The 16,525-nt window shown below is 57.5% G+C and overlaps 1 protein-coding gene across 1 annotated transcript; it reads right to left on the bottom strand.

Moving 5' to 3' along the window:
• Positions 1-325: 325 nt before the first annotated feature.
• Positions 326-11,347, bottom strand: R3HCC1L (R3H domain and coiled-coil containing 1 like). The gene is made up of 8 exons (XM_068197801.1): positions 11,197-11,347; positions 9,863-10,004; positions 5,321-6,765; positions 1,593-1,768; positions 1,412-1,482; positions 1,203-1,298; positions 904-1,044; positions 326-739 (listed from the first exon to the last, which is right to left on the bottom strand). The coding sequence occupies exons 3-8, from the start codon at positions 6,749-6,751 to the stop codon at positions 684-686; spliced, it is 1,971 nt and encodes a 656-aa protein (XP_068053902.1). The 5' UTR covers positions 6,752-6,765; positions 9,863-10,004; positions 11,197-11,347; the 3' UTR covers positions 326-683.
• Positions 11,348-16,525: the final 5,178 nt, after the last annotated feature.

The raw sequence follows: 16,525 nt of genomic DNA on the forward strand, positions 1-16,525 counted from the left end.
GAAGCCCCCAGCCTGCCACGGCTAGCAGCATGGCCACATCAGAGCCCCATGTGGGGCCAGGAACATGGCCCTGCCCATGCTCTGACAAGGGCCCTGCTGTTCAGGGCTGCAGCTGCTCCGCGGAAGTAAACAGGATTCCTGCCAGCACATTCCTGCCGTCCTGCCCGATCCCTCCTGCCTGCACATCCCCCACACCCGCTGGGGACACCCAGCACCTGGGAGGGGTGGACATCCCCACAGCGCTGCGGACCATGCGCGGCTGCCCCAGGCATGCACACCCTCCCTGGTATGAAGGGAACGGGGAGCCACCACCCAGGCAAGCAAATAAAATAAATGGCATTTATTAGCAAAATAAAGGACAGAAACTCTCACTCACAAGGCCCTTCCAGGTGGCCAGGGCCACCCCACACAGCCTCTCATGCTCTCTGCTGAGCTCCCTGCATCCTGCTGTTGCTCCTGCTGTGGCTGGCAGCCTTGGGGGTTCTGCCCTGGGCAGGGAGGACAGTGCTGCCTGACAGCCAACAGCATCCCCACAGCACCAACCAGCCCGCGTGCTGCTCAGCCCTTTCAGCGAAGCAGCCCAGAGCTTTTGGACGCAATGCAGAATCTGTCCCAGCTCTGAGACGCAGAGTGCTCTGCCCGCCTGCAGAGAGGGACATGGGCTGAAAGTGCAGCCTCCTGGCTCAGTCCCGGCCCTCCCAGGCATCCTCCCGCTGCTTGTTCTCCAGGCGCTTCCTCTCTGCAGAGACAAGAGGTTGAATGCCACATCTACCACCCCACCTCCCTGTGGAAGTGGCTGGAGTCCACCCTGCTGCAGCCCCCTCTCACCCAGCACCCTGTGAGACAGAGCATGCGTGAGGAAGTCCCCCTATACTGCAGCCCCTCCAGGCACCCAAAACTCACCTTGAGCTTCTTGCAGCTTCCTCCGCTCGGCATCTCGCTGGGCTGGTGTCTGCTTGCTCCGTACCCCCAGGGCACCAATCACCAGCCGCCTGGCCAGGACAGCTGATGTTTCAGGGCGCTCCTTGGCTGGCTGCAGGTACTCTGTGAAGAGGGGGGACATTAGTGGGGCACTGTGGGAGGGACAGGGCAGCTGGCACAGCTGTGGAGCCATGCTGGCTGCCCCATCCCTCCCCAGTTATCAAGATAATGTTGCAGCACAAGCGTGATGGCACAAACTGGCACGGGGCAGCACCACTCACCAGCATATGCCCTGGCTTTGGCTTTAGAGGCACGGGTGCCCTGGGACAGTGGGCGCGTCTTCACCATCAGGTGCTTGGTGCTGAGGGCATCGCGTGCTGCAGGAAGAGAGCAGCATGTCCACGTGCAGGGTCAGCCCCATGCCCAGGATCTGGCTTTGGGAGAGGGATGCCTCCTCTCTGCCCATCCCCAGCTGAACCAGGAGCAGTACCTGTTATGGGGCTGGAGAAGATGCCCAGGGCGTGCGTATCGTCCACCCATTTAATATCAAAGCCTTTTTTCCTGCCAAAGAGAGGGAAGGTCAGCAAGGCATGGACACCTGATGGGCAGCCATCTGGAACAGAGCCCAGGCAGGGAACCCAGCACCAGCGACAGAGTGCTGGCAGACTCACTGATAGCTGCAGAAGACACGCATCAGATCCTCAGTGCGGAAATCCGAGGGGAAGTCGTAGATCTCGATGACGTGGGGCAGCTCATCATCGCTGATGTCTGGAGCAGCAGGTTCGGCCCCATAGTAGTTGAATCGGGGTGACTGCTGGTTCTCCTGGTGCTTCTCACCCCCTGAGAGCTGCAGCAGTAGGAGAGGCACAGCACTGAGCAACCCATGCCCACCTGCCTCACAGCAGTTCCCAAACCATGGCAAGCGCTCCCCAGAAAGTTGTCCAGGCCCCTGCACCCCAACACTGAAGATGGATTAATGGCATTGAGAATTAGGAGTTATCAACCAGGGTTCTCACACCATGCACTTGCTTTTCCCATTGCCAGCATCCCTTCACTTGCCACGCTCTCTGGCCAGGTCAGGGACATGGTAGGAACGGCAGGGATGAAACAGCACATGCATATCCAAGCACACTCCTCCTTCCACAGTGATGTGATGACCTGAAATACCTTAGGGGAAGAACAAGGAGGAGGATAGTAATGCCAGGAGGAAAGATGGATGTCTCTCTGCCACATGGAAGCACCAGGCGCAGCACGCCCTGGCTGCAGCACATGCACCAGAGCAGCCTATCAGCACCCCAGATGCCAAGATGAAAAAGACAGTGCTCCACTGAGGAGCAAGTTCTGCTGGTTAATCACCTGTGCACCTCGAAATGTATGCTTTATTTCTCATTTGAATTTTTCTGATTTCACTTTCCAGCTGGCAGTTCTTGTTCTGCCTCTCCGCCAGATTAAAGAACCCTCAGTCCCTGGTCTCCTCCCCATCACAGCACTTCCTAATGTTAATCAAGTCCCTTCTCAATCTTCTTATTGATAAAATGGCTTGTGCACCTTTAGTATCTCACAGCGGAGCACTTTCTCCAGCCCTAAAAGATGATGGCTGTAGAGCTTTTCTACCTCGTGCATTTTTCAGCCTTTATTTCAAAACACAGGCAGCAGCCTCCTGCTGCCACAACACAAGGGTGCAGCCAGCTCTTATTTCCCTCTGTCCCACAGCATTGCCAGTGCCAGCTGGTCACCCTGCACCATGCTCTGCCCAGTGGGCTGCCCTGCATCGCTTGCTGAATCCTTGCTTTCCAAACCATGCCATGCCAGTGGCCAAGGGGATTCACTGTCCTGCTTCAGCTGAGACACCAGGCCAGGTGCCGTCCAAAGCCACTGACAGCTCCTCTGTTCCCCCTGGAGTGTGAGGCTGGCATGATGCCAAGAAATGGGTACATAACTCAGGCAGGTTCCCACCCCGATCCCCTAAGCGATCATAGCAGAGCACACCATGACTGCAAGGTTAGAGCCCATAAATCCCAGCCAGCTCAGTCGATAAAAAGTGCTCATTCCGACAATTTTATGGGGAAGATGGATTCACGGCAGGTAAGGGGGTGCTGCCATAGCGGCTGGATGCTGGTGGAGGGTAGAGCTGAGTTATGGAGCTCACGGGACAAGCCAGCACTGCCAGCAGAGCCTCCTGCCCTGCCATCACCCCTGTGCAGGGCAGCACACTCATCAGGCACCCTGCGCCTGCTCGGGGGAAGCAAGGGAGCCATTCCCAGGCAGGATTAAGCCCTGTAGTGCTGCTTGAGGGAGCAGAGCACTCAGGTAGTGCCAGGCACCGGGAAGATGATTAGAGAGCAGGAGCACAGAGTGCCGGAGGAGCCCTTGACCTTCACAAATCACCAAGTGTGGCGGGGCAGGAAGGACAGGAGCCGTCTGGCAGCAGGGCTCGGCCACACGGCAGGCACAGCTCAACAGGTCCTGCAGCACTGCCAGCCCAGCACACAGCGTGCCAGCAGCTCCCCAGTCATGGGGCAGGGCAGGGAGTGTGAGCCATGGTGAGGTCCCCAGCCATGGCTGACATCCCAGGAAGGGTTTGCCTGATGGATGGACAGACACATGACAGGGGAAATGATGCCTGTCCATCACATCTCACTGCTCTCTGAAGATACACTCCTGCCAGAGCAGGCCAGGGGGGGTCTGTGGCTGCTGGCTTACACCACAGCCCTGGGCACGTACGCACGCATCACAGCCCCTGCCATGCCACACCGCCTGATGGAGAGTCCACAGAGCCTGCAAGGAAACGGTCGCAGTGCTTAATTACTCTGTGTTCAAACTGATTTCTACTCTGAATTTGTCTGGTTTCAGCTTCCAGCCAATAGTGCTCACTATGGTGTTTTTTTCCTGCTAGATTAAAGAGCCATTCTCTATCAGAAATCTCTCCTCCACACAGAACGTCATAAATCTTGCTCTCTGCCAGCTATCTGCATTGCATAAGAATTCGGTTTTGAGGAAAACGTTACTAATTTTCTTGTTCTTTATGTTAATTAACAACAGCTCCCTCTTCCCAAGAGCCTGCGCCCTCCCCAAGCAGCTACATCCACCTGCTGGGAGCTCAGAGGGCTCAGGAAGCACGAGGCACCATGTATGAATCTGCAGGGGACAAAGATGGCAATTTTTGATAAATCCCTATTTCAGGTTCTTTTTCACCCATTTTGGGAAGCTCCCTGGAAAGCTCAAACTTGTCTCAGAGCTTGTGCATAGGGGAGCCAATACAGATACTCCTTGGAGTGAGAACCTGTACTGCACAGCACAACCTTGCCCACAGTATCCTATGGCCACAGCATAACAGGGATCCTCCCTGACCTTCCTCCCGCAAGGGCGAAGCCATGCCCGTGGCATCAGCCCACAGAAAGCCAATGCCACCTGCACCAGCTGCCTCAGAGCAGCAGTGCTGTCCTCCTCACACCAGCACTCACCACAGTGTCCAGTCTGGAGGGTGAGGGACAGTGGCTCAGGGGAGCACAGCCATGCAAGGATGGCAATACCCAACGCCCTTCCACATCTCCCCAAATGTGAGCCCTCTGTGTCCCACCGTCTCAGCACCATGCCAGGCTCCAAGAGGACACATCAGCCCAAGCAAGGCCTTGCAAACAAGGTGGGATCTGTGCCCCTCAGTAAGAGTGCTCCTGAGTTAATCTGATCCCCTCACAGATGCTGTTATCAAGGTACCACCCATCACTTCACACCCTGCTTCCAAGCCAGGGGTAGGCAGATGCTGGATGTAACAATATAAATGTTGTTTCCTCAGGTACATTAATGTCATTTGGAAAATTACCAGTTTGACACTACTGATTTAAAATGCAATAAGGGATATCCGGCCTTGCTGCAGGAGCCAAGCTTTCCTCGTGGATGGCAGCAAAACTGTGTGGGTCCTGGCACTAAGCAGCCAACTGTAGTAAATTCAGCAGCATGTGTGCAGGAGGGAGTGGCAATGAGCCACAGCTGATTAAGAAGCCATAATTTCGAGGAAACATCCTGTTGCTGTTTCAATGGGATCCCATACATCTCAGCCCATTTCTTTACCACCAGCCCTGGTTTCATGAGGGTGCAGTTGCAGTTTACATCACTTCAGCAGGTTTTACTGGGCACACTTTATGTACTACAGAAGGACGATCACCCCAGCCTTCCCCAGCAACGCAGGATGGGGTGGGACAGATGGGGAAGATTGAGATCCCAGTGTTTCGGCAGCACAGAGCACAAGGCTGGCTCTAAGAGCAGGAAGCACAGCCAGCTAGGCTGACCATGCCCTGGGTGCAGCCCACCCATCCCATGCACTCATCCCAGAGAACACAGGAACAGACATCCCCCACATCCCTGCCAATCCCCACAAAAACTGGCTTGCAGGAAGTACCTCCTCCAGCAGGCGCGGGTCCAGGCAGTCCCCATCATCATTGAACAGCACATCCCAGCTCTCCTCAGTACCTGGGCTGGTCAGGCTCAGGGTTTCAGCACTGGCACTGGTCTGTCCTTCCTTAGGGGAGCTGCTGTGGACACCTCTCTCTTCCTTCTCAGCCTCCTGGTGCTTCTGCAGCGAGCCCACATCCTCATCTGGCCTTGCCAGCTCCTTGGCCCAGGACGCAGGTAAGATCCCCTCCATGCCATGGCACAGCTGCTCGAGGGGCACTGGGGGCTCACAGCTTTCCAGAGGTGCTCCCTGCCACGGGCTGCTCTCAGATCCAGCACTGCTATCTGTGCAGGCAGAAGTGCTGCCTGCTTCCACTACAGCAGGCACCAGGTCACCCTCCCCACTGGGATCCCCAGCACCAGCAGCATTCTCCTCCATGACAGGCGGGAGCTGGGATGGGCTGCCCGTGCCCTGCTGTGGAGTGCTCCCCCCTGGGAGCACTGGAACATCGCCCATGCTGCCCCTCAGGACCGCAGGTTCGCAGCTGGCTCCTGGTGCACACAAGGTGCTCTCCCCAGGAAGCTCAGCTCTGCCTCCCCATGTCTCCTCTTCCTCTGGCACTCCAGTGGCACAACCCTTGCTCTGTTCTGCCAGAAGAGACCTCTCCTCCTCCTGCTCCTCCTCCCAGGCTTTTAGACCCACTGTTTCCCCCTCCAACTGGGGCACCCTTCCATGGTTGCCCACCCCTGCTGACTGCAGGACAGCCTCTCCCAAGCTTTGAGAGAGGCACCCAGATGGATCTAGAGTGCTGTCCCCCAAGTGCTCCAACATGCCACTCAGGCCTGTCTGACAAACCATTGTTGGGCTAGCAGTGGGTGTTGGACTAGTTGGGTCATCCTCAGGCTCAGGGGTAGCCTTCACAGCCCAGACCTGGGCATTCTGTGGGGATGGAGGGTCAGGCTCAGTCCTTATCCTGTGGTCATGGCTGAGCTCTCCAGGTTCTTCATGAGATGCTTTGTCCTGTCTGTCCCAGGGCTGAGCAACAGCTGGATCTGGGCATGGCTCACACATGCTGGGTGACGCCTCCAGGCTTTCCAGTGCAGTACAGCAGCTGCCTCTCGTCCTATGGCTGTGCCTGGCAGAGGCTGTCCGCAGCTCCTTTGGGCCGGCATCCACCTTGTTCTCCCTCCTTGCCGCTCTGCCTGCCTGTGTTCTGGCACGGGGGCTTCGCCGCTGCCCCTCGCCACTGGCCCAGCCAGAGTCCTGCACCAGGCGGTGGTTCTCAGGCTCCCGGCAGTGGTCCTCAGGCTCCCGGCGGTGCCCAGCCCGTGTGTCGCCTGCCGCTTGTGCCTCTCTCTCCCGCCGCGCTTTGGGCACGTAGAGGGCCATGTCGGGCTTCCTGCGGCGCACCCGGCCGCCCTCCGCCTCCTGCTGCATGGTGCCACCGGTGCCTGCCAAGGAGAGAACAGCGTCACTGTCCCGCCCGCAGCCCAACAGCCCCACAGCTGAGCGCACAGTGGGCAGCCGCTGCCCAGGTCACTGAGTCGGGGTGCCAGCACCCAGCCCGGCTCCCTCAGCAACTGGCACACAGTGACAGATTGTGGAGCCCCAGCACGGCCCCAGAGCAGCGTATCTGCAGATCGGGTTTGGGGCCCGGAGCACCCCACAGCCCTACAAAGCCCACCACAGCCCTTTGGTGGGGGACATCCGGCTTGGGGGAAGCAGGGAAATCCTGACAGAATCACTGGGGCACCTGCCTCGCTCTAGCAGCTGCCACCTGGGACCCTCAGGCCCAAGGGAACAACATCTGCAGCTGAAGCAGAACACTGAGACCGTGCACTACTCAGCCATCAAAAACCACAGAGAAGCCTGAGGCAGCCACAGAAGAACAGAAAGCAAACCCCAGTGCAGGGATACCCTGGCACAGGACCATGGTATGATGCAGCCCTGCTCACCTGCTGCCCCATCCCGACAGAGATTTATTTTTCATCATCTTTGGCAGAAGTAGGCACGCCACAAGCAGCCAGGCCCCCCTGCCCCTATAAATATGCATCAGACAGGGTTTATGGAGACGGATGGTGCGGGGGGCTGCACTGTGGTTGAGGGGAAGGCAGAGTGGGGCTGGGCTGGGGCTCCATGATTAATCACTGCCCATTCCATTTAGGGGGATTCATCACAGGCCACTGTCAGGTAAATCACTGGAAAAACACCTCTTCAGTAATTAATGTGAAGTGACGGATGGACAGCCCCTGGGCCCATTAATCTGGACCATCAGCGCCAACCGAGATTATGTATGTCAGGATGCATAAACTGCCGGCAGATCAATAGGCCCAGGAACCCATCCAAGGCTCTCATTTCCGAGGCACCTCCGGTACATTAGCCTCCCCTCCACACAGCTCCTGACCGAGGCGCGAACGCTCTCCATGGCCCCTCACCAACAGCCAGCAGTGGTGCCGGGAAGGCGAGGGGATGCCAACCACTGGCTGGAAAGTGGCTGGGGCTGCCCATGCCACATGGCATCATCCCCTCTTCCTGATGGATGGATAGCCAGTTGCCTTGGCATGATGGATGAGTCTCTCATGGCTCTCTGGAAACCACTGGAAGAGCCCAGCAGGGCAGTACCCCTAGCATGACCACGGTGCCTGTGCCTGCACCTCATGCTGCAGAGGTGGGCAGGAACATGAGGTGCAGGCACGGGCGCCGTGGTGATGCTGAGCACCATCCCAGGGCTGCCTCAACCATTTTTCTGTCTCTGTAGCTCTTGTCATTTCCCCCCCCACTTTTGATACACTAATTTTGCTGGCAGAACGATCCCCTTTATCTTTATCGACCGCAAGAAAGGAATGTATCCTACAAACCTTCCAAGGACTGGATTAGTCATTTTTCAACACTGAGGCATTATACATTTTCTCGCTGAGTGCCAGAGGGGAGGGGGCACTGGAAGTCCCCCTGGCACCACCACTTCCAACCACAAACAGCTTCCAACTGCACCGAAGCATGTTCTGCTGAAGGACTTTTCCCAGCCAAGCCCAAGAGTCCTAGGCCATGGCTCATTGCTGAATGTCTTGTGGGTGTCAGTGATCTCCCCAGGCTCTCCTTCCTGACAATTTCCAGCACGGGGAGCAACCAGAAGCAGCATTGCTCCATGCAGATCCCGTGTCACCTCCAAGAGCCTTTGCACGTAGGATTTATGGGCTCCTCAAAAACTTGCCATTCACCTTGCCTCACCCTCCAAAGCAGATGGTGCAGCATTAGCCAGACGGCTGGTGCTGGGAGCATCCTCTCCCTGCACAGCTTTGCCTCTGCCTGCCACACACTGCTGGGGAAGAGCTGCTTCCTGCAGCCTGGGAAGAAGCATGGCAAGGTGGCCGATGACCCACACTGGCAGGGATGTCACAGCACTTTGTTTTTTCCCCACAGGGCTGCACAGCTCCTGCCCCCAGCCTATCAAACACTTCATCAGTCCTACAGCCACGGGTCAGCACCCACTAATTTCATGCTCTGGGAGGCAGAGCAATGGCCCTAGCTTTGGGTCTCATTCACACTACACTAGGCAGGGCAACCCTACCACTTCCAGAGTTTGGGACCAAGCCTTCTCCACAAAGACAGGCAGCAATGAGCAGTGCATCCCCAAAAAGGCCTATGCTGCTCCAGATGCTGTCTTGTTTTATGGTCCTGCCTAGCAAAACAACTCAGCACTCTGGCACCAAACAGGAAAAGGCCATGGCACCATGGTAAAAGTGGTGATGGGAGTGCTGCCCAGCTGTCTGCCACGTAAAGCCCACCAGCCCAGCACAACACAGCCCAGCAAGGCCAGGAGGATGCTGGATCATCAGCCAGGAGGCAGCCAGAGCTCCCTGAAGTCACAGGCTCCTCTCACACTGTTCCCAGGAATACCCTGCTCATGGGGAGCTTGTGCTCATGGTATGTGTTTGCGAGGTCTCAGCGAGCTGCCCGGTCAGGTGCCAGCCTGTCCTCTAGTGAACATCTGCAGCACACATGGGCAGCGTTTTCTCCCTGATTTCTCCCCCTGTCCTGTCGAGGGAAGGACCCCACAAACAAGAGCAAGCCAGCCACAGTTCTGCTCAGGGAACTAGGGAACAGGCACGGATGCTGGGCTGTGGTGCTCACGTGGAACATGCCAGTTCCTGGAGAAGTTTCAGTGCCACACAGCACCCTCTCAGCAGGCTGCCGCATTTCCTGGCAGGGAACTGTATTTTTAGCCTTCGAGGTTTCTAATTCCATTCAATCCATATTCCCATCAATAGAGTAGATAACCTTAAAGCCTTGACAGTGAACAGGGATGGCAATACTGGGGGACCAGGAGCCTTGGGGGACCTCACACAGCCTTGGCATGCAGCTCGCACACCACAATGTCACTCTTTACAGCCTGCAGCAGATTGGGCTCTTTGAAGGGGAAAAAAATAACTACAATAACAAGAATAATAAAAAGGCAGGTACAAGGAGATTCTAAACAGCTCCACTGGGGAACCTGCCACTTGCAGGACTCATCCCATGCCAGGCACGTGCCATGGCACACTTACCAACTGCTTAACACCAGCCCCTGGCAGCCCGGACAAGGACTGTCAGAGGTTTTGGCTACCTTGCACCTCTCCTGCTCTCAGCAGAGCTCCAGCCCAGGCCACCTGGCTCAACAGTGGGCAACGGGGCCAGGAAAGGACCTGGATACCTGGTGGAGACAGAGCAAAGGCATGAACACAGCCACTGGTACAAGGCAAAGCAAAGCATTCAAGGAGCAAAGAGCTGCATTCCATCCAACTCCTGCCTGCAGCCCCGCAGGCTTTAAGACCTCCTGTCCCCTGCTGCCAGGAGAAAGAGCTCTCCAGCAGCCACAGCAAAAAAAAGGTGGCAAAAGCATCAAAGGCACCGAGAGAGATTTCAATCGTGCCTTTCACTTGCAATACTCTTAGGAGACACCTGGAATAGATGCTCTTAGAAGATACCTGGAACAAGAGAAGGGGAACATTCCAGACAGGAAGATGATTTGAAAGTCAATAGTGTCCCCTCACAGCTGCAGGGGGGCACGGGACAGGGAAGGGACAACAAACCAGCAGAAGGAGTTAACAGCCAGAATGCTAAGGGGAATACAAAGGACTTTACAAATATAACCAGGCAGCATCAGCACAAAAGTGAAAAGATCTATTAATAAACAAGGAGGGAGAGAAAATTAATGATGTCTCAAAAATAAAGATGACTCAAAAGGGAAAAATCACTGTTTTTAAACAGAAAAATGCAAATGAGGCAGAGGCCTTGCAAAAACAGCTGCAGCAAAAGCAAAAACAGCATGTCCACACAGACACAGTCACCTGGCCAGCCTGGCCAGTGCAGAGATGAACCTATTAACCTGCTGACACACAGTGCCAAGGAGAAACCAGGGCCCTAGTGATGGCTAGAGCAAACAAGGCACTGATTTTCTCTGCAAGGACAACACAACCAGAGCTGAGAACAGGATAAACCCTGTTCCTCTCCCCAGTACAGAACAAAACTGGCAGTTAAGGGAACCTGCATTCCTGTACAATGAATGATGGACCCTCGCTTGCCCAGAGAAGTTATTTCAGAAGAATCACTGGGCAAAGCTTTTTGATGAGGCAAGCAAGAGCCAACTTAGCTGAACTTCAGGGTCTCGTTTTACAGCATCTCTCAAACTTCTACTTGAATATTGAATTGTCATTAGATGATACTGAGCAGTGAGCTGTTGTAAACACCATCCAGAAAGACACCATTGAAAGGATCCAGGAAATGTAAGCAGGAAACAAAGCAAGACCCAGCCTGGGAAAATGAAGTTAAAATAACCCAAAGTAGCTACTCAGGGAGCAAGAACAGCCTGAAAGGCAAGGCTCAGAGCCCTACAGTGCACTTACACCAGAAAGCAAGTGACTGGGATGACCACCCCAAAATGTGCAAGAGGCATATCTGGTCACCAGCATCGTGCCATGGGCCACTCTCAAGCTGTGACAGCCCCACAGCAGGCAGCACACAGAACCTCGCAGGTGGTGGGAAGGATACATGAGGATGCCAGGGGGCTGCAGGCAGCCATGAGAAACAGTGCTCAGCACGTGTGAGCACCAGACACCTGTTTTACAAGGCACGGCAGACTGGCATACCGAGCACCCAGGAATCTGTGTCGCTCCCCTGCACTCAAGGGCTGACACATCGCCCTGTGACTCTGTACGGTGGGGAGAGTTATGGGGTCTGCAACGTGCCCTTGTCCGGGTATCCCGGGGCTTGCCTGCCAGCGGACTGGGGAGGCCGGACTTCAGGTGGGGATCAGGGCTTAGACAGGGCGAGGGGAGCAGGGCTGGGGGACAGGGCTGGGACAGGGGATAAGGATCAGGGCTGGGACAGGGGATAAAGGATCAGGGCTAGGACACCAGGGTGAGGGAGAGCGGGGCAGCGCCGGGACCGGGCAGGGTGCGCACCCCGGGCCGCTGTGTCCCGGTACCGAGCGCCCCGCCGTGCCCGGCCGGGCCGTGCCGCCCGCCAGGCCGCCGCCGTTACCAGTGGCCGCGCCGGGTCCCCCGTCGCTCCGCTCCGCGCCGCCGCTTCCGCCGCGCCGAGCCCGCCCCGCCGTGGGGAGCGCCGGGACCTGTAGTGCGGGACCTGGAGCGCGGCCCCGGCGCCCGCCCCGCCCCGCCCCGTGCCCCGGCCGCCGCTCCTCCCCCGCGGCCGGGGCCGCCGGGCCGCCGCCGCCGCGCCCCGTGCTCCGCGGAGCCCCACGGGCGGCCACGGCGGGCCGTCCTTCCCCGGCACCGGCCGGCAGCCGCAGGAAGGAGGCTCTCCGTGGCTGGGATGGTGGTGGACTGAGGGTGGCCCCCCTGAGGCTGCCGTGCTGCTCGCTGTGACCGGGCGGGCAGACATGGGGACACCGCCCTGCGGAGGCTTTGGGAAGCCGGTGCGGCCGCCCTGGTTAGTTCGGCTGATGGGCAGCGGGTCCCTGCCCACTCCCCGCTCCAGGACCTCCTTCCTACCGAGCCGAAGCTCTCCGGTGCGATTTCCAACCGGCTGTCTCCCAGCCAGCTTCATGGTGCGGGTACCGGAGAAGAGGTGACCCGGGGAGAGGAGTGTCCCATGGCGTGCACGCCGCCGGCCCGTGCCGGGGCTGGGCGGCGGGAGCCAGGGCGGCTTCTGCAGCTCCCCCTAGGCTGTGAAGCTGCCGAGGGACAGGGGACCGGTCACGGGCCACCCTGGCAAGGTGCCACTGAGGCATCGCCCACGCATCCGTGGGTGGGGCTGTGCCAAGCACCTTATCCCTCCTTAGGTGCAGTTATAAGGCTGGGACGGCTGATGGCTGAGGTACTCTGAAGTACTCGGACTTTCCTGACTGCCCGGTGTGGGTCCCAGTACAGCCCCAGCGGCTCAGACTAGGATAGGTACAGTCATCCCACCTCAGGCAGGTGCCCCTGCGCAGGACAAGGAAAGCTCACATCAGGCGGGGCCACGCAGCATCCCCTGGGGGGCGGCCCCTATCCCTGCCTCATGTGGCACACAGGGGACCCTGTTCCCTCTCACAGGTAATCGATGGCAGCAGATCCCGATCGCTTTCATTATTATTATTTTCTTATGCATGTGCGCACAGGAGATTTATCGCCAGCTACGGAGGCAAAATCAATTATTCATGTTATAAATTAGAAAATGATTTATGTTTGCGGGAGGCCAAGCAGCGTGGAGCCCCTGGCCGCGTGGGAGCTGGGTTTGTCTGGGAATGGCACCAGACAGCATCTGCCAGCACTTACCTGGTTTCTTCATCCCTTCTGTTCCTTTGGTGCCCTACTCAGGGATGCCCCCATCCTATCACAGCCCCAGGGTGACCCTAGGATGGTGACTGGCAGGCAGCATCCAGCCTCTGCCACTCTGGTGTGAGAGCACGAGGAAGTCTGGGAACTGCCATGGCCTGGTCACCCTGGCCAGTGCAACAGAATGATGCTCCACAGCAGTTTCCATGGCAGCAGTAAAACAGTCCAAGCACTGCAAGGTGTGGGCTACAGAAGGACCCCCTTCTTTTTGTCCACTAGAAAAATAATCTCATGTGCTCTCCAGCCTCAGCCACTGTGTCTGTGCTCCTGCTTCCCTCAAAGGACACCCTCCAGATTGCCACCCATGGAGACAGAGACCCATTGCGCTGCTAACACCCCAATGCTCCCCAGGAAAGGGCAGATGGGTCAGGGCATCCCACCTGAACTGGTCCCTGAGCTACCCCAGAATAGTACTGTAGAGTTTGGCTTGACCATGGCTCAGCTTCTCCTGGGCTAGAGTGGTCTGAGGTGTCCTGGAAGTCTTCCCAGGCATGGAGATACTACACCCTAAAGGCTGACTCTAGTTCTGCATAGAGCAGGGTGGCACTGGGCTCCCACTGCTCCCAATTCTGGGACAGGGGGTCACCTGTTGCTGCCTGCTCGGCCATACCCCAGGAACTCAGCCCAGTGCTGGTGGGAGCTGCAGTATCCCATGGCTCTGCATCAGTGGTCCCAGTAGCTCAGTCCGAAAACCCACTGCCCAAGTCATGTACCCAGCGGAGTGAATGCAGGAAACCAGCCAGCCGCTCTCTGCTGATAGCTGGGATTGTTCTTGCTTCTGAAGAGTCTCGATCTAAAGCTGCCATGTCTGTGCCTCCCAGGGGACAGCAGAGCAAGCCGGGAGTTGCTGCCTGGCTCTCCTTGTCTGTTTATCTGCAGCTGCATCAGCTGGGGCCATGGGGAGGCACAGGCTGAAAGGAGCAGAGCAGGAGAGAAAGAAGCTGTTGGCAGCCCCAGATCTGGGACTGATCTCAAGTGAGCTGTGCATACAGCTCCTGCTTGCACAGCATCGACTGGCTTGAGCCCTGGCCGATGGAATGGGAAGGACAGCATGGGGCAACCTCAGCTCTCCCTGACCAGCCTTTTCTCTGTGAGCCCTGGAGGCTCTTCCCAGCCCCTAGAGAGCCTGTCAATTCCTGTGACTCCTGGGGCTCTCAGGGAGCTGAGAACTTGCTGACTCAACATGCTCATGGGGGTGTCAGAGGGGGCAGGGATTTTGGCTGCTCCTCCCTGGCTCCTTGCCAGGGTTAGAGCAGGAGGAACGTGGACAACCAGGCATGGTCCAGGGACAGGGAACCACCTTGTCCACAACCAAAGCTGTTGCATCCATGTCAGATCCCAGCCAGTCCTGGGGACCCTCTGGGACCACACATGGGTGCAGAAGGGTCCCTGGTTGCTCTGATCTAGTCCTAAAGGACCCAGACAACACAAGGAGTTCAGAAAACTGCCACCTGGAACCCTACCAAGCTGTAGGCAAACAGGAAACGAGTGAACCACATTCTGGGGCTGAGCATTGCCTCAAGCACTTTGCTGCACCCTGGTCCCAGGGAGCACAGGGCTGGCCCATGCTTGTGTGAGCATCCCTCTGATTTATTGCTGCAGAGCAAATGCTTACAGAGTGCTTTTGGCAGAGAAAAGCTCTGGGGAACAGCAAGGGGTGTGCAGGGGAATTGCCTGTCAGCTCCTGGGGCAGGCAGAGCACCCACAGTCCTGGGTCTATCTCCCATGCCTGGCCAGGGAACACACTCAGCCTGTGGGGAGGGGACTGCAGAGAGCTTGGGGCTGGGGGGGGATTAGATCTGCTTTGCATTATTGCACAAAACACCTGGGGACTCAGCAGCTCGTGACAGTGCTGTATAATGCAGGGAAGCAGGCGGTGTGCGGGCAGACACTGGTGCTGCCGGCGGCTGGCGGGCAGGGAAGTGGTACGGCCCCTAGGAGTGTGGGCTGGCTGTGGAGGGGGGAGCCAGGTCCTCTTGCTCCTTGTTCTGCTGCACATGGACAATGAATAGGCACAGGAGGCAGTGCTTGTGCTGCAGGAATCAATACTGCTCCAGGAGCGGCCTGGGTGCTCCTCCCTGCACTCCCGTGGGACCCATCCCCCTGCGTCTCTCCCGCAGCTATCGCTGTAGTCTTCCCGCTGCTGCCTTGCTCTCCAGCACTGAGCAGGACTGTGCAGCAGCAGGGGGTGACAGCACCAGGGCTGGGGAGCTTGCTAACCTGGGTAGCCTGGCTCCTTTTGGAGGTGGGGGGAATACGAAGGAGAGGCCTCTTGTGAGGGATTTAGGTTTTATGTTGACTCGAGTTGGCTCCCACTGGCACTGTCACAGCCCATTCTGCCACAGTCCCTAGAAGGTACCGGGGTGACGTGGTTGGCTCTAGTAGGCACAGATACTGCCAGGAGGTGATTTCTGCCCAGCAGTGCTCAGGGATGTTGCAACCTGAAGCAGCTCCCAATCTCACCCAGCGCTGGCTGTGGCAGAGCGGCTGCATCCAGTGCCAGCCCTGCCCCATGGGAAGGAACTCCACTGCTTTTGATACGCTTTAATTGATTCATCAATGGGATCCACTTGGAGCTGATAAATCTTTCAGGAGCCCCGGCAGAGGAGGCTGAGCTGTGCAGGCTGGGCATTCCCCTGCCTCCTTGCAGCTGCATGGCTTCTCTGAAACAGCTGGCCACCCCAAGTGTGTCCTGCCAACCCCAGCTGGCTGCAAACAGGATCCCAGGTTCCCCCTCAGTCTGTTTGCTCTTTCCCAGCCAGGGATCCTGCCTGGGAGGGCTGCAGCACAATCTGATGCCTCCACTCTGCTGATATCCCTTGGCCAGGGTGTCCCATCCCAGTGCTTCTGGGGAGGAACATCATTGTCCTTGGCTGAGAGGAGCTAATGGTTCCTCACTCCATCACAGCACTAGCCAGGTCCTTCCTCTGTCTTCCTGTCCCCTGTCCTAGCATGGGACAGTGCGCTCCCCAGGCTGGGCACTGCTACTTGTGCATCTCCATACCAGACATGGCTCTGGGATCCCAGGGGTACAAGTCCAGCTCGTCCCATTGGGCACGTCCTGCAGGGGGTGGTGGAAGGCTCTCACTCCCCCACCCTGTGTCCCAGCAGGTAGGAGGGAAAGCAGGGACAGGGACTGCGAGGCAGGAGGCAAGCTCAGGCGGATCCGGTTACAGGCAGCACGGGGCAGAGAGATAGGCAGAGAACAGCAATGCAGCAAAAAGGGCTTTTAGTGATAATAAATAATTAACATTTCTAATGATGTCCCGGCGACAGGAAGAGTCCAAGCGGGGACCCGGGGGCACTGTGCACGGTGACAGGCTGGGGACCGCGCGAGGTCCAGGGAGGCTGTGCAAAGACAGGGGCTAGGCTGTGAGAGAGCTGCAGGGCTGAGGGT

The sequence above is a fragment of the Anomalospiza imberbis genome, chromosome 8, assembly GCF_031753505.1.
Source record: "Anomalospiza imberbis isolate Cuckoo-Finch-1a 21T00152 chromosome 8, ASM3175350v1, whole genome shotgun sequence".
NCBI lineage: Eukaryota > Metazoa > Chordata > Aves > Passeriformes > Viduidae > Anomalospiza > Anomalospiza imberbis.

Coding starts and splice junctions, on each gene's coding strand:
- R3HCC1L (XM_068197801.1), bottom strand. CDS start 6,751: ATGCAGCAGGAGGCGGAGGGCGGCCGGGTGCGCCGCAGGAAGCCCGAC. Junction 1,483..1,592: donor CGTGTCTTCTGCAGCTATCA/GTGAGTCTGCCA, acceptor TCTCTTTGGCAG/GAAAAAAGGCTTTGATATTA. Junction 740..903: donor GAAGCTGCAAGAAGCTCAAG/GTGAGTTTTGGG, acceptor TTGTCTCTGCAG/AGAGGAAGCGCCTGGAGAAC.